Source organism: Alnus glutinosa, chromosome 5, assembly GCF_958979055.1.
Source record: "Alnus glutinosa chromosome 5, dhAlnGlut1.1, whole genome shotgun sequence".
In the NCBI taxonomy this organism is placed as follows: Eukaryota; Viridiplantae; Streptophyta; class Magnoliopsida; order Fagales; family Betulaceae; genus Alnus; species Alnus glutinosa.
Window position 1 is genome coordinate 9,805,935 of NC_084890.1, and position 18,258 is coordinate 9,824,192.

General features: G+C 34.8%; 1 protein-coding gene and 2 long non-coding RNA genes across 5 annotated transcripts; all 3 read right to left on the reverse strand.

Moving 5' to 3' along the window:
- Positions 1–282: 282 nt before the first annotated feature.
- On the reverse strand, positions 283–6,166 carry LOC133867771 (glutamate receptor 2.9-like). 2 transcript variants are annotated; one of them, XM_062304531.1, is made up of 6 exons: positions 5,854–6,166; positions 3,835–3,950; positions 2,017–3,278; positions 1,437–1,746; positions 952–1,349; positions 283–859 (listed from the first exon to the last, which is right to left on the reverse strand). In XM_062304531.1, exons 3-6 carry the CDS (start codon positions 3,232–3,234, stop codon positions 404–406), a joined length of 2,382 nt encoding a protein of 793 aa, XP_062160515.1. In that variant the 5' UTR covers positions 3,235–3,278; positions 3,835–3,950; positions 5,854–6,166; the 3' UTR covers positions 283–403. The 2 variants fall into 2 exon arrangements, with proteins under 2 accessions (XP_062160515.1, XP_062160514.1); XM_062304530.1 differs by lacking the exon at positions 3,835–3,950.
- Positions 6,167–8,967: 2,801 nt separating this feature from the next.
- Positions 8,968–11,065, reverse strand: LOC133869914 (uncharacterized). The gene is made up of 2 exons (XR_009900576.1): positions 10,897–11,065; positions 8,968–9,359 (listed from the first exon to the last, which is right to left on the reverse strand). It is a non-coding gene; the product is annotated as an uncharacterized LOC133869914 (long non-coding RNA).
- A 338-nt stretch (positions 11,066–11,403) lies between these two features.
- On the reverse strand, positions 11,404–13,369 carry LOC133869811 (uncharacterized). Of its 2 annotated transcripts, XR_009900548.1 has the most exons (4): positions 13,194–13,369; positions 13,063–13,116; positions 12,420–12,476; positions 11,404–11,554 (listed from the first exon to the last, which is right to left on the reverse strand). It is a non-coding gene; the product is annotated as an uncharacterized LOC133869811 (long non-coding RNA). The 2 variants fall into 2 exon arrangements; XR_009900547.1 differs by lacking the exon at positions 11,404–11,554 and having other exon boundaries at positions 11,644–12,476.
- Between the last annotated feature and the right edge of the window lie 4,889 nt (positions 13,370–18,258).

The window sequence follows — 18,258 nt, forward strand, 5'->3', positions numbered from 1 at the left end:
TCCAACAGCTTACCATTAAGTTAGATAATTTGTTTAAGCTTTGGCTTATTTATTTTTTGAGCGAACTCGAGTTTATTCATGAATTGCTGAGTTAACTTATTCATTCTTTATATAAAGTAAATATCAGGATATTTTTTTTGTTTTGTAAATTTATATTAATTATTGTTAATTAAATAATTTAATTTCAATCTTAGATGCTCGAATTTCGAGTTTGTATGTATATAAAGTCATTATGCAAACATATTTATACATAAACAAACATGTTTATATTAAGACTCACAATAATAATAATTCAAATTATATCTATTATATTAAGAAGAGAATTTCTCTTTACTTGAGATGTTCTAATTATGAAACTCAAATAATACTAGAAAAATTTGAACTAAAGTGCATTCATTTACATCTAATGTGTCTCATTCGTACGCGATGTGTCTGCCAGAGTTGGAGCGCTTCTTTGGTAGTTGATATAAAAGTAGTATCTTACTAGTTTAGCTGCTTTCTTCCATAAGCTGTCATCTGTGTCCGCCAAAGCTGGAGCTCTTTGTGGATTATTGTTGATGCTCAAGTGTCTTACGAGTCTAACCATCTTCCAAACTCTCTCATCATAGGTAATTCGATGTTGCCGGTTATCTATTACCGATAGTAGAAGACAAATGGTAGAGGTGCCAAAAGAAAGTAGATAGAGAACCTTGAAGCTGTGGAAGCTCAACCTTCCTCGTTTGCTGGAAGTTATGTTGGGTGAGCACTCATGTGAGGGAGTCAACCATTCATTTTGCAGTTGCTTTAATTCTCCTTTCTCTGAAAGCTTTAGAATGGCTTCAGAAAAATCCCTGACGAATGGCGAGCCTTTCTGGAAGGCCTGAATGGGGGGAGCAAAAGAAGATTTCAGAAAGGGGAAAACTCAAAACAATAACGTATGCATGAAAAAAGGCACAAACAAAAGCTACCCACAAAGCCCAATCCTCCAAATCTGTCGGTACGTATGGTGCCAGTGAATCCCCTGCAATACTTATTGAGGAAAACTTTCTCATATGGGAGTTCAAGGAAGGCAGCAGATATATTGTTGCTTTTGAATTCCTTTGGGTAATCGTATTCGTTGGTGACATTCACGATATTCTCCGGCTTGAAGTTAAGCACATTCTGCAAGTATTTCTGTACGAACGAATCGCCATCGCAACCAACTTTCGAGTTGTGCTTCTTTAAACACTCAATATCTGTAACATTTGGTTGGAGTTGTTGCACTGTGAGCATGGAAGACAGACTAGCAGTATAGCTCGAGGTTAGGATCAACACCAAAAAGAGCCACACTGCAACAACCGCACGTGTTAAGTTGTTGTGGACTTTTTCCCCTGCAACATGAAATCGTAAGTACCAAAGCAATGTTTCTTCGATTCAGAAGCATTCTCAAAATTTTCGAAAGGATTCTTCATACTTACTATGAGCAAAGAATAGAGAGGAGAAGGTAAACCAAAGTGCAGTGCTAATCTGATTCTTCCATGGGCCACCAAATTCTGGATTGGATTGGCGCTCAAGGAGCCAAACAATGATCATTGTGTACATCAAGATGGCACCAGTCACCACCCACATTCCCCTGGTGAAAGGCTTGGTAAACGGCAATGGTGACCCACCTTCAGGTTTTACTGCAATTATGATCCCCAAACCTGACTCAGCAAATGGCAGTGTAAAATCCGCGTATTGCAACCGGTCGGCAAGTATAGTCACGTCGCCAATGACAGCATCATAAGTCTTTTATTGTAATATTCCCACCCACATGATCACAAGTATACAATTCTAATAAGAACAAATTATTGTATCCATATAAAAGAGAAAAAAAAAAAGGAAAAAAAGTGTGTTGCATGTTAGACAATATTATGAAAAGTATCACGTTTGGGAGTGTGTTGGAAAACGTGAGAATATCTTATGTTTTCATACCGCAGGTAGGAGTTGCGGACCTCAGATTTTTATTGAATATAGTAAGGACTTCTCAATAACAAATGGCGGAGAAAAAGTTGTTACCTTATTATAGACATGATAAACCAGATCAGTGTAGGTGCCATTATATGGCTCAAATTCGAAAGGCAGATCATACTCTAAGAGTTCCAGCACCTTCGAGAAAATTTGAATGCAAAAACCATCGTATTTGTTCTGTTCCGGTTTCTCCCCATACTCGACCTTCACAAACTTCTCAAATGTTGTTCTTCCTGGGACTCCAATTTTCAGTGGCTTTGCAGGAGTAGGCATTTCCCAACCTTTCGGAGTCCGGTTTAATTTCCCCGGCCAAATTACTCGGCCGGCAAAAGTTTTTGGGCTCACCGAGAACCCAGACTCTGGTGCCAAAAGGTCTATTTCCTCGTATCCCTTCCCAGTGTTCCCAACAACGTTAATAATCGTAAAATTAGTAGTGTCTGAGAGCTGGCCTGCTTCAAAATGTATTTTTCCACTTAAACCAGTGAAATGGCTTGATAACATTTTCTCTAACAACATCTTTGGACTGGTAATGTTAGCAGCCATTTTCTGTATCGCTTGTGTAACAATTCGAATGCTGTCGTATGCTCGCAGGGCATAAATTCCAGGGTCGGAGTTATGTTCCTCCGGATAATTAGTTGTGAAATTTTTTTGAAACTGTGCATAAAAATCGTGATTCTCAGAAGAGTACTTGGTCTTGATTCCTAACGCACCTTCCATGGAGGATATGACAGAGTCATTAACAGAGTGCAGCAAATTTGCAATGTTGTCTGCAATAATCCAAGCTGAGTCATTCCCTACAAGTCCCATCTGCTTAGCTTCTCTGAACAAATGAGTCGCCATCTCCAATGATGACTGAAGAACTATAAAAACCCGAGACTTTGTTTTGTTCAGTAGCTGAACCAGCTCTTCATGGACAACATTTTCCGGGTGATCAGACACCAAAGAATGCGGTGGGAGAACCAAACGGTAATCAATTTCCGAACCAACATTTCGGAGAGCCTTAGATAGAATTGCTAACTTGCCGGAATCACCACCATATTGTTGATCATCTTCATAAATCACTATGACCTTTCGCCAATTGTACCCCTGAACAATATCTGCAATCAACTTAAGTTGTTCAGAACCATTTTTAGCCATTTGTATCAAAAAAGGCCAACGGGGTGACTTTAGAGGTGGGTTGATGGCCGGTGCTGCAAACGAAATGACCGGAACATTAGCTTGCCCTCCAACATCAGCTACTACGGCAGCTTCCTGCCATGTGTGCATGCCAATAATCACTTTCACCTTTTTCTCTCTAATCAAATCTTCAGCTGCCACACCAAAATTTAGAGAATAATATTCCATTAATGTAGATTGTTGGTACATTTTAGAATTAAACAATACTAATATAATTAAGTACTTTCTTATTGTTATGCTAAAACAATTAAGTTGGTAAATGAAAATGTAAGCGAGTTGATAATTTATTAATGGATACTTAGTACTGAGATTCTTAACTCTTTAAGCCTTTAATTTTAGAAATAGTACATACACCATGCATGACAATGAATATTGTTGATACAGTTGACCGCTCCTCTCTAATCCGGTCAAAGGTACTTGCAAAATAAAGAGATAGGGGTGACTTGCCAGGAATGAGAAGTGATTGGTGCACAACACAAGACACATGTGTGTGACCCATATGAGTGAAACCCACCACATGAGTCACACCCATGTGTCTTGTGTTGTGTACAAATTGTACACAACTGTTGTACAAGAATATTTTCCTCCCGGGAATACCGATGGAGGACATTCCAACGTCCAAGTTATTAAGGTTCTATCTGAGTAGGTAAGGTTGAAGTAAGAGTAAGAGGGTGTAATGTGTACGTGTACCTTTGACTTGGAGTTTGTGGTCTTCTTTATAAAACTACAGTAACATCAATACACAACATTCATGAGAATCCGACGCTTTAGAAACACCCACAACCACAACAGGCATGTTCCTGCATCTGTATAAGAAACTTCTTAGAAAAATATACAAACCGTTCTTCGACTTCTACGTCATAATAAGCATCGTGGGCTCTCCTAAAACTATCGTCACCCTGTTCAAATTATGCTTAAAATGTGTGGTTTAAAAAATAATAATTTCAAAAAACATGATTTTTAAATACGTATTTCAGCATTTTGTAAAATTGTGATTTGACATATAAAATATTGCATTTTCAAAAACGCACTCTTCTTGTCTTCGAGTTAAAAACGTACATTTTTTTTTCACATTTTAAAACATCATTGTATTTTTAAAAAAATGCACATTTGACTAGCCAAAAATGCTAAAATGAAACAAAATGAATTACATCCGACTCAACAAAATACCGAAACATTTAATGAGCTACTATAGTGCTCACTAAATTTGAATAAATAAATAAATAAATAATCTAACCATCTCTTTTCTCTTAAAAAAAGAATAAAGAAATTCTTCAAAAAGAATATTTAAATAAAATAGCAAAAACATATAGCTCAAATAGAGAGTTGGACTTTGACTCTTTTTTTTTTTTTTTTTTTTTTTTTTTTTTTTTTTTGTATTTTTAAAATACAAAAAAAAGTAATTTTGTTTAACTAAAATAAAAATAAATAAATTTGTTGAAACCGGATGTAAATGGTCTTGCTTCTCAAATTATTTACATTAACAATCAAAATTAGCCGAAACCATGGCGGCAAAAATAGACACGACAGCAGAGGAGCCAAATCCTGACTTGTAGAAATTGATTTTATGTAATAATCCACAAAAGATTTGTCTTTGAGTAAAATGTACTACGAGTTAATGTATTGTTTGCTTGTTGGAGCAAAAGAAGAAGACAAAAGAAAGCGAAAGAGCAAGTCAACCGTCCTCCTTCCTTCCTATATTGGCTTCGTTCGCTGAGGTCTAAAAAGGCTACCAATGAATTGGAGTATCTAGCATATTAGATTTTGACAGAATTTAACAGAAAATTTTAATGGAGTATTTATTATATATTGAGACGTTTTGAAAATTGAATATTCTAGTTTGAGACGATTTGAAGTTCAATACGCCTAAATCAAATAGGCCGATAGTTCGGTATCCTTAAGTAAAATTTTCTCTTACTTTTTTATACGTGAAAACTGATTTATTACTTTTAAAAAACAACAAAATTAGAGATCCGTGGCCACACGGCCACCTCCAACGAAGAACAGGGGTGGCCGCGCCAACTCTCTCTCTACTTTTTTAATTTTTTATCTGTAAGAAAGTCAGCTTTTTACACTTCATTAGTAAACTGTGTTGCATATGCATAATTAGTATTGTTTATTTGAAACACATGCAAAAGCACATTATTATTATTTTAAAAAAATGTGACCCTACCAAACACACTTCTCAACTTATATTACATTTTTTTTTTATTCAAATCAAAATGAAAATAAAAAATTCAAAACTCTAAACAAAGATACGGTTTGGAACAATAGAATCCGGCAAAATTATGATAAGTGGTTGAAACTCACAATAGCTAGCGACCAACTAAAATCAACTCATGTATACGATAAAAATAACATGCATGTAAATATAAAAGAAACAAAGAATAATAGAACCAATTAAGAGGCAAAATATTAGGGGTAATGAAAGAAAAAGAAGAGGAAAAAGCTAGAAATACAAAAAGAAAGCAGCTAGCACATGCATGGTTTAGCTTGAAAAATTTTAGGGTTTTAAACATGTTAGATGTAAAGCCCTCATAGCATGCGTGCCAAGTGGCCTCCTTTCATTTTATTTTTCTTAAGGCCTTTAACATTCTTTTATTTTGGGGTAGGCAAGTTCAAAAACTAGGTTCTCTGACGTATGTCCTCCTAAATCCGAATATTTTGAAGTTCACAATGAGCAACTGATAATTATAACAAGCAACTTACCGACGGAAGCGACTCTAAGGGCATCCCTGAAATGGAGAAGCACTTTGTGGGTCTTCGAAGTATTGTTGTAGTTTTGAGCTGCCACTTCCATGGCTGTTTTCTCTTCTTTTCCAATACGGGTTTTAACATCAATGATAACACCTATACCCGTAACTTGGTTATTGTTGGCTTCAACTCCATAGAAGACAGCGAGAAGAAAAAATATGAGTACAGAGAAGATAACTTGCATTTGACGGTGCATGAGGGCCGGGGTAGGTGGGACGCCGAGTACTACTGTTTAGGCTTTAGAATAGATCAGACAACCTTATCAACATCTTATGATGTATGCATATGCATCATCTGAGAAGGAAGAAGAAACGCGTTACCAGTGTGGAATTTTTGTATCTTTTGACTATGTCTTCTATGAAGTCGACTTAACTTTCTTGGCATTAATGACTTTGAGGCTGCCAGCCTGCCATAGTCCCCACCCATCTACAACTGAACATGGTTACTCATTCATCCAAAAAAAAACCCAGCTGGCGGAAACGGCGAAGTCAAATCAATAAATGCATTCTCTTGCCTGGAAAAAGATAGGAATAGATGTACGACGAATTCTTAATTACATTGTTGAGAATAATTTTATTCTAAGTTGAATTGGATAGTAGTTTTAATTCAGGTTCAATAAAAACTTTTTAAAGAATCTGGTTAATAGTTCAACTCTTAGTTGAATGGAGATATGACTCATAGATCAAATCAAACTGCAGGCACTTATAGTTTTTATATAATTAAGTGGGAGTAGTAAACCCAATTCTGATTTGACTATACTTCTTTGCTTATAAACAAGCCCATACCCCAAGTATAAATGACAGACTGATTATTTTATGCATTGAGAATACTTTTCTTTCATAAGCTAATTTAAGTATCGGAGTGAGACTCCCGGAAGGGTTTCTTAATTTTAGTTGTTTTGCAGTAATCTTGGGAAGCCTGAAGAACATCGAAGAACGTGTTGTTCACATCGTACCAAAAATTGTACCAACATTTTGGCGCCGTCTGTGAGAACAATTATTTGTTTCTCATAACAAAAAATCTTCATCATGGTGATGAACACACGTTTTGGAAGCCAAGCCAACCAGAAGAGGAGATTCCAGCCAGAGCCGATTGTTTAGCCTAGCCCAGCTACAAAAGTTTAGAACAATCCACTGCCTCCACCATTCCCTCCCCTGGGTGGTGGAGACGAGGATCGCATAGCAGCGTTGGAAACCCAAGTTGAGGCCCTATCACAACAGAATGTAGAGTTGCTTGTTGTACAAATTTATTTAACTCGCAAGTATACGAATTGTTTGCAATATAACGTTTTGCAAGTGCGAGGTCGATCCCACATGGAATTGTGTTGCAAAAAATCAATCTCTATTCAAACTTATCCTATTTTAACCTAATTTCAAATTTAGGGTTTTTAAACAAAATAAAACTTAAACTTAACAAATCAAAAGATAGGGTTCTAAGGTTTTGGAATCCACACTCACCAAATCATAACTACATATTCTCATGCTCATCAACACATATTTGAAGTTCTCACATACAAATCTTAGGTATGCTTTACTTTGCTTAAAAAATCGTTTAAATCATTCAATGAATCCGTTCTTTACACAAATTACAAAAGATACCCGGTGTTCCCCAAATCATCCATTGTACCCATTCAAAGAATAAATCACAATGGATACCCAGTTTTTTACCGAATGATCAAATGTATTCGTTGAACGAAACACAATGAATACCCAACGTTTTAATAAATAAAACCCAAGTACTCAATTAAATGAGACAACCTCAAATCATCACTTGTATCCAGAAATCACAAGAGATACCAAAAAATCATCTCAAAAATCGAATAGAAGTAGAACAAATAGAAATCAAAAGCCCATAAACTCAAATAACATAAACAAGCATGAAAACATTGTTGCTCTTTGTTAGTATTTTATGTTGGTGACATTCTGGTTGACAAAAATACTTTATGTAACGGTTGCATTTTAAACATGTTTATCGGTTTTATTCAGAGTCTTCAAGTTATATGGACAGTGTTTGTTTCAAGCCATGTGACTAGTCACAAGTTTCTAGAAGATGTTCATGAAGATTCCATGCAATTTCGAAGTCAGATCAACCGGTTCCTGTGCAACTGTCCGGACGAGCCTTTGAAGGCGTCCAGACACCTCGCAGTGTCTAGAAGCTTTAGTGTTGAAGACGTCCAGACGTTAGAGAAACACTATCCGGACGCTAGGTCATGCGACTCCAAGTTCTACATGGAGTTGGATTTCAGTCGACACTGTTTGAGAAGTTTCATCAAGACGTCCGGACAACGTGGCAACACGCCTGGACGCTACCTAGCGTTCTAGACTATTTCGGGTTTCCTTTACGGACACGGAAATGAGTAACAATGAAAACCGTTCGGACGCTTGGCCAAGCCTTTCGGACGTGGTCCTGTTATGGGAAGAATCATGCTATTCTGGAAAGGCGGTTACAGAAGATCGTCCGGACGAGGCTAACTTCCGTCCGGACACCAACTCGCTAGAGTTTGAATTTGAGCAGAATTAGGTTTTCTGTAAGCATATAAATAGATGGCTATAAGCTTGTTATTTGTAAGAATTCAGTATATAATTCTATAGTGCTTAGAGATGGTGTTTAGGGAGAATTGTAGATCCGCTAGCTCTCTAGCTTTTGTCGGTGTGTGCTCTTTGTTCGTGTGAAGTCTATCTTAGGGGTCAGCCCTTGGGTAAAATATTTCATCAAAGACCCCTTCAAGTATGAGATTTAGTTGGGAAGTGTTCACGATGGACTTCGTGTTATAGTTAACGGTATGACTACTGCAATAGGTTTTGTGAGTACGAGCGCTTTGTAACTTGCTTTGTCTTTGGATAGTGGATTTCCTGGGTTTGGTTGTCCTGGAGTGGTTTTTCTCTTCATTGAGTTTCCACTTCATCAACAAATATATTTTCTCTTTTATTTTCCACATTTAAGATATTTTGTTGCACACAACACACACTTGGTATTTAGAAGTCAAATATTTATTTTTTCACTCTTCAATGGTGAGGTTTCATCCTCAACCCTAGATGAAAGTTTAGCTATACATGACTAAGTAAAGCATAAATAAACAACAAGAATCCATTAAAAATCAAATGAACTTACAAAATATGGAAGTTCTAGGTGAAAATCACCCAAGAACCCTAAAAAACAGAGAAAACGGCACCTAGCTAGGGCGCTCTCTAAGTGGCCTCCCCATCAAAAAATTAGAAAAGAATGGTATTTATAGAGTTAGCTAGGGTTTCTGCGAATCCAGGTTAGTACAAAATTGATCAATTTTAGATGCGATCGATCGACGTCGGGCAAAATCGCTCGATCGACTTGAGATGCCGATCGACATTGGGAAAAATGCGCTCGATCGACTTGAGATGTTATTGATCGACGTCCCAGCAATTTCGAATTTCCCAGCTTTTTATGTATTTTCACTTGAAATTTGCCATTTTTCTCTTAATGTCCTGCAAAAATGCAAAAAACACCAAAACTAGCAAAAACATCAGAAAATAACAAAGCCAAAGGTCTAACTAGTGTAAATTAAAGGATTCAAATATACAACTTTTGGCACTCATCAAATACCCTCAAACTTACATTTTGCTAATCCCTTAACAAAACAAAATGAAAAGCAAAAGTTAAAGCATGAAACATAAGTCATCTTTCGTGGGAGAAACGATTGCATTTAGCGTATGCAACAAGCCTTTTAAACCCTTAGGACTCCCTAGTAGACGAGTGAAGTCTCGTGAGGGTTTGCCAGAAACGATACCCACAAACATTGAAACACTATGTTGTCAATAAGAAAGAATTTTTACGCAAACCATGGTTTATATGTCATTAGCATGCTTAAAAAGACAAACCACATCATCAACATCAACACGTGATCCAGCATCAAATAACTCATAAATGGACAATTAAGACATCACATTTTCTCAAAAGTGTAGAGTGAAATTAACATTCAATCATGAGGTTTCATTTTAATCTCAAGATAAGTACCTCAAAAATCATTGGAATCCCTATCAAATAAAACAACCAAGGCAAAATACGCAAATTATTTTATTTTATTTTTATTTTTATTTTTATTTTGTTTTGTTTTGTTTTGTTTTATTTATTTTTAAAATTTTTTGTGTAAGCTATGCAATGCTCGGCTCCCTTAAGCTTTCTAATTGACCCATGTAACAAGTGTTGGGCCAGTGACTCCCAAACCAGATGGTCTTAAGGCACTAGATGTAGAAACATCCCTAAGGGCTTAATTACTCAAGTCAAAAAGGCTACGAAGCCAAACTAGCCATACAATTAACCAAATTGAAATTCTCACATTTTGACGCGAACGCTCAATGCTTAATGAGGCAAGATGTCCGGTTATTCAGTGAAAAACTCAAAATGATCTTATTATATATATATCTTGCAAGCCAATGTTATTTATCAATAGGTCATCCAACAACTCTCAAAATACACATGATTAAGCACAAATTCATACCCCACAGATTACATGCTAATGTGATCGTGATAATTCAACTCAAAATAAGTGAAGTCTCACTAGCCCAAAAATAAGTCAAAAGACTTAGATTCCTAATGACATAATGTGTTCAAAACTTAAACAAGCCAATGAAATGCAAATTACAGCTACAGCTTAACTTAAACTTGACAACAACAATATTTTTTTTTTCAAAAATTTCTGGACAAAAAGACGACTAAAAATAAACAAACAAACAATCAGAGTGTTTTTCCATACCCTCAAACTTGAACTACACATTGTCCTCAATGTGTAGTATAGAAATACCATTACCAGAAATAAGGAAATATCAAGGTGTAAAAAAAACCAAGGAGTCTCCCCAAACTTAAACACCAAACACCTGTCAGCAAAACTAATAGCAACATTTCTCATAGAAACAAACGTTAAAAGGTTAATTGCTGTCAGAAATAAAAATAAAATGACAAGAAATCAAATGAAAAATGAAAGAAATCAAATGTACAAAAAGTAAAAGGGAAAAGAAAATTTACAGTGCCTTCCCCGATCATGTGGATGTCCCACCAATCCCTTCCACCATTTCTTCTTTAAAATTTGATATCCCTCTGGTAGAATGGGTCTCCTTCTTAGGTAGCCTACTTGCTTGTTTCGAAGGATCTTCTTAGGATGACGATTCTTAAGTTTTTGACCTTGTGTGCATGGATCCCTGACAGTTTTGGCACAAGATGTGTGACGACCCGTTTTTTATTTTAAAAAAAAAAACATACAAACGGATATTCACAGTGGCACGACTACTTGTCGCTCAGCCAACATACGTACACGTTTCATAACATGTACCTGATATTCAGAGTTACATCTAACACAACGGAATATAAATATCAATGTGCAGCGGAACACATATCAATAGCGGAAATACATATAATATATAACTGTTATCAACAACAAGAACCATTTACATGTCTAGCTGATTAAAGCTTATAAAACATATTACACTAATTACATACTAAAATAGAGGCCCAACAAATACATATGCCACATATGACACGAGCCATAAATAAAATACCCAAATGCAGACTACCTATGAATCTGTGACTTATGACTGTCGCGATGTGCTCCAATCATAGCATCATATACGCTAGGTGGACGAGTCATTATCTATACCCGCAGAACCTGCAACCAAAGTATCAATGTCTGTACGGTTGCGGGGGTTGCCGCATCCGTACAAGTGGAATTATGAGCCCACCATCTTAGCATAAATAAATACACTAAGACTTCAGAGGTATACTATTCACTGAGTTTTCGCAAAGAACCAACTTTTCCCTTTTTAGTCGTGAGTACACTATAACAACCACCAATTTATAAACTTTTGTTTGAAAACCCCCATAGCTGATATAGCAAACACCGACTAATGGAAACCATTTAAAGCATACTACGCAGCTGAGCACATACGTAGAGGTTTCATTGTTGGAAACAACTACATGCATCCTCACCTACTATATTACTTTTGATTTAGTAAGACTTAGAAAACAATGGCATTTAAATCATGCAACCATCCGATAGAAATATACATAAGTTCTTTTCCATTGAGACTCTTATGCATACCAATACGTCTAGCATAAAACTACTATATATCATAACATGAAAACAATTCAATTATCATGAAACAAATGCTATGCATGCTTGTCGTTCGTTTGCCTAAGGGAATTGAACCCCGGTCTTATTCGTATGCTTAAGGGAATTGAACCCCGGTCTTGTCGTATGTCTAAGGGAATTGAACCCCGGTCTTGTTCGTGTCATGCTCAATGCTTATGCTCAAATACTATACATTTAATTTCATAATCATGTCTTTAACACATACTTTCTTTATAAAACATAAACAGTCCAACATATCATATTCATACTTCAAAACATCATCATAATTTCAATATACTCAAAAATACTCAAATCATCCAAAACAGATCATAATCAACATACAGTTGGTTCAGGTTTGTAAAACATATATATTTGCAATTCATCATATATGAAAATAATATTTCTCAGTGAGTAGAATACTCACCTTGGCTGCGTGGATATTAAGCACTAGGTCTCTTAGACACCCCCATACAATGCATTACTGTAAAAAAACAATACATTGCACATTATTGACAACTTTTAATATTTGACCCACATTTAGCTCTTAAATTGCTCAAGAGCTAACCCGTGGAAAACCTATAATATTTATAGGGTTCCAAAATATTTACCCATAGTCCTAAACACTAGCTAAACTCAATTAACACTAACCCAAAGTATTCACTAAGGGTTAGATATTAAAATCACCATTTAATTATTTACCTATAACATTAATTCCACTAACCCATACATTATTTTCACTAACACTTTTATAATAATATTAGCCATAAAATTATATTCACTAATCCCTAGATTATTTCTCACAAACATTTTCTCAATATCATTAACTCTAATATTATGTTCATAAATATTTTTACATCAATTACTAACATATTAACATAATTTAACTATCTAAATTTTAATCACTTAAAACTCCCAAATTAATTTAACTCATCAAATTAGGGTTTCTAAAATTAACCCATAATTTATAAAATACTAAATTAATCACAACAAATATTAATCTCACTAACATAAACACTAATATGTTTAAAATAACATTAATCCATAAATTAGGAATTAAATGAACTTACCCAAAAAATACCCAGTGTTTGGAGAATCTTTACAAGCTCCAGATAACACAAAACCTAAAGAAAACATTATATCAAATTCATATTTTGCTAGATTTAACCAAAAATCTCAAAATATGAATTTAACTATTTACCTCAAAACGATAGGTAGAAACGTAGATCCGAGTGCAAGGATCACATTTTCGAAGACGGATCGAAGATCGGACCGTTGGATCTTCGTGGATCAAGGTTTTTGTTTGAAAAAAGCTTAAGGAAAATGTCTCCCTTTTATTTTGTTTCTCTCTCGGGTCTGATGGAAAGAGGCTGCCTCTTTCCCCTTTTGTTTTTAAGTGAGGCGCATGTGCGCCTCACACTTCCCTTTTCTTTCTTTCTTTTTTTTTTTTTTTTCTTTGGGAAGGGCAAGATGGCCCTTCCATTCTTCTTTTTCGTGAAGGGCCAGGCAGCCTTTCACTTTACAAGTATGTGGGGCGCATGTCGCCCCACATGCCTTCTTAATTTAATTTTTTTTCTTTTTCTTTTTCTTTTCCTCAACTTTTCTTTTACACCATTTTTTTTTTTTTTTTTTTTTTTTTTCCGTTTGTTATTATTTTAATGGCCACTTGGCCATTATTAAAGGTAATGGCCGTATGGCCCTTTTGCTTTAAAGGCCATGAGGCCTCTTTTTTTCTATAAACATATACATATTATTTCATTTTATTTTCTAATTTCTATTTTCTTTTATAATTTTTTTTTCTTTTCTATTTCTTTGGACCTAAAAATATTCATTTACATTTTAATGACACTAAATTAATTTTAATCAATTATTTACTCAAATTTCGTATTTTAATTACTACAAAATGTCTTGGACATTGCAAGATGACTCTTTTGAGACATTGAAGAATTGAAGCTTGGGGCTCATGAAGTGTCTCAAGAGGGATTGCGATGAAGGAATGAGCTTCAGTACTCATTTCCTTGTTATTGGACGAATTTGGATTTGACCGGGGCACTGTTTTTTGTTCTAGGTGCTCCTCTTTTTCTTCCTCCTTATTGCCATCCACAATTTCCTCACTCTCAAATATGGTGATGGCAGGGACATACTCATGATAAGAATTGCTAAAATCATTCTCATCAATCATGTAGTGCCCCGTAGCCATCAGCTAACTTTGAAACTTTTCTTCCTCCATTCTGTTTAACTCAGCAACCAGATGATCAAGTTGTCATTCCAACCTTTGAATCGCTGAAGTGTTGGCCATAGTGGCATCTTTGATCTCTCGAATGGCCGGGCTATCGACCAAGGTGACATTCTTAAGCTCTTGCATGGTTTGGCTATTTAAGTGCATGAAAGCTTTGAATGTGTCTTTCAATGATGGCTTTGGTGATGGCACTTGAATGGTGGATTGGCCAATTGTCTCCATAAATTCCATCAGCGTGTCTTCCAACGAAGATTGTTGAGGAAGAGGATTATATGATGAAGAATCAAGGACTTGGTTTTCGAATTGCGGATATTTAGGATGGTGCAGTTCATGAAATTAGGGAGCACAATTTCCCATGGCTTGAGCTTGCCATGGGAAATTAGGGTGGTTGCTCCAGTCCGGGTTGTAAACATTGGAATTAGAATCAAACCTTGGGTTGGAGAAATTTGTGTTCATTTGCTCATGTGAAAAATTATAGAATTGTCCCCAGGATGGACAATTATTAGAACTATGATAAGGATTTGAGTAATATGAACATGGTCCATATGGGTGACAATTCATGTTTTACAATCACTTGTTAGCATGCAATTATCTCACCAAAAATATGTACCAAATTTTTCATTATTTATTTATTTTTTTAAAAAAGAAGAAAACTAAAACAATCTAAAAAAGAGAGGAAAACAAACAATAAAATAAGGTAAAACAGAAACAAAATATTAACAACACAAACTATTTTTTTTTATTTTTTTATTTTTTTTTTATTTTTTAAACTTAGCTGCTTCTAGTTTGCTACTAGTTGCAGACTTTTGCTTGATCGAATGTAGGTGCAATCGATCGATCTTACATGGCTCAAAATCTGCAGCAGCTGCAGAAACAGAATCCAGAAAAAACACAATTTTTTTTTTGTTAGATCATAAAATAGAAACAAAATAGCAATTGTATGAAACAAAAATTTACCTAAACTAGTAGAAAAATAAAATCAATTCAAATATAAATCAATTTTCACAAACAAAAAAATTCCCTGGCAACGACGTCAAACTTGTTGTACAAATTTATTTAACTCGCAAGTGCACGAATCATTTGTAATATAGTGTTTTGCAAGTGTGAGGTCGATCTCACAGGGAATTGTGTTGCAAAAAATCAATCTCTATTCAAACTAATCCTATTTTAACCTAGTTCCAAATTTAGGATTTTTAAACAAAATGAAACTTAAACTTAACAAATCAAAAGATAGGGTTATAAGGTTTTGGAATCCACACCCATCAAATCATAACTACATATTCTCATGCTTATCAACAAATAATTGAAGTTCTCACATATAAATCATAGGTATGCTCTACTTTGCTTCAAAAATCGTTTGAATCATTCAATGAATCTGTTCTTTACACAAATCACAAAAAATACCCGGTGTTCCCCAAATCATCCATTGTACCCATTCAAAGAACAAATCACAATGGATACCCGGTTTTTCACCAAATCATTAAATGTATCCGTTGAACGAAACACAATGAATACCCAACGTTTTGATAAATAAAACCTATAAAACCTACTCAATTAAATGAGACAACCTCAAATCATTACTTGTATTCAGAAATCACAAGAGATACCCAAAAATCATCTCAAAAATCGAATAGAAGTAGAACAATTAGAAATCAAAAGCCCATAAACTCAAATAGCATAAACAAGCATGAAAACATTGTTGCTCTTCAATGATGAGATTTCATCTTCAACCCTAGATGAAAGTTTAGCTATACATGACTAAAGAAAGCATAAATAAACAACAATAATCCATTAAAAATCAAAGGAACTTACAAAATATGGAAGTTCTAGGTGAAAATCACCCAAGAACCCTAAAAAACAGAGAAACGGGCACCTAGGGCACTCTCCAAGTGGCCTCCTAGTAAAAAAAAATGAGAAAATAATGGTATTTATAAGGTTAGCTAGGGTTTTTGCGAATCCAAGTCAGCACAAAATCGATCAATCGATTTTAGATGCGATCGATTGATCGACGTCGGGCAAAATCGCTCGATCGACTTGAGATGTGATCGATCGACGTCCTAGCAATTTCAGATTTCCCAACTTTCTATGTATTTTCACTTGAAATTTGCCATTTTTCTCTTAATGTTCTGCAAAAACGCAAAAACACCAAACTAGCCAAAACATCAGAAAATAACAAAGCCAAAGGTTTAACTAGTATAAATTAAGGGGTTCAAATATACAACTTTTGGCACTCATCATTGCTGCTTAGGATTCCAAGACAATCCCATCCCGAGGTGAACTGGGATGAGCATGAAGAAGAAGAAGAAGAAGAGTGCAGCATCCATACCAGTGGCCACGATCGTTGGGAAGACGATCACCAAGAAGATAATTTTCAGGAGGATAATCATCGGGAACAAAGGGACGGAGGGGCAAACCGTCACAAAGACCGACGGGAAGATCTAGGAGATCTAAGCAGAATTGTTGCTGAGTTGGATAGACAATGCACATACATGGAGATGGAAAGGAATGGCAAAAGCAAATCCATAGTGGTGGACAATGTAAAGACCAAGAAATTAAATAGGGAATTTGGAAATTTAATAAATTACATTTATTAAATAGATGGGATTTATAATTATATCCTAGGTAATAATAATTGTGTTATCAAAATAAAATAAGCTTGAGATAAAATAATAGAAAGAGTAGTGGGTCCTAGTTGAATAAATAATTAATTACATTAATAAAAGTGTGGTTTAAATATATGTGGGGTCAAATATTAATTATCAAAAGATAGGATTTTTAAATTAGTGGGTCCTACTGTAATTTATATAAGCTAGGGGTTTTAAAAATAAAAGTAATCTCCTTTTACCACGTGTCATAGCCTGATTGGGAGTTGGATTTGTGGATTGGTTGACTAGCATATTGATGTTGGAATTTTGGTAGTGTTAGTTGGTGTTCAATATGCTAGAATGGATTGTTGATTTGATATTGGTAATATGACTAATAGTGGAATTGATCTTTAGTATAGGTTTTGATGTGTAGTTGGTTAATGATGGCTAATATGTTCTCTATGATATGCTTATGATATTGGATATTTTAGGTGTTGATGAAGTTGAATTAATTTGGAGGGCATGTTGTTAATTAATGGTTGAATTCCTCATTTTAGTGTTATAGGTATGGTGACTATGAGATTGTATTAGGTTGAGGTTGTAAGTAATATGGTTCTAATCTTGGCGGTAATTGAGGAATGAGTCAAAGTAGCTAAGTATAGAGCTTTATATGGATAACAAGTGAAGATAGCTAAAATAAATTATAGAACCCATCTATGCCCATAGGTTTAATAAAGAGTAAAGTATAATCCTTACCTTTGATGTTTATGTATATATCTCAAGCTTTAATAAATAAATATATTGCAACACGTGATTATAACCTAATCTAATAATTAATATGTTAAGCAAGATTTAGGTTCTATAATCTAAACTACTTAGATGGTTAGTAGCTAATAAAAGATAAAAAGTATTGAATATAATAACAATGGTGTTTAAGGTTAAGAAACAAAATAATGTTACAAACTTAAAATTTAAGGTTTATATCAATGGGAGACAACAATTTAATAAGAATGTCAAAGAGTAATAAATTACCCAAATAACCCTAAGTTAATAAGTATAAGTTAGTAAGCTTATAGGAACACATAAATGTAATATGAATCCACTATGTGGCAACGTAGTAACTAATCCACTTATACATGCACAAATGATATTTATGTGTTATCGGATTAGGTTAAGCATTGTATGTGTATATATATAAATGTATATATACATATGCATGTAAATAGGTTAAATAAATATTGTTAACTTAGTAAATAAATAACAAGCCAATAATGGGTTAATAATAATAATGTGATGTAATAATAATAAATAGGTGAATAAAATAGTAGACGTGTCTTAAAGATAATAAGCGATGTAATGTTAACCTATAACCAATGTTAACCTAATAATAGTTTAGGATACTTAGATAGACTTAGAAGCGGGTAATGCGACGTGTAAGCACG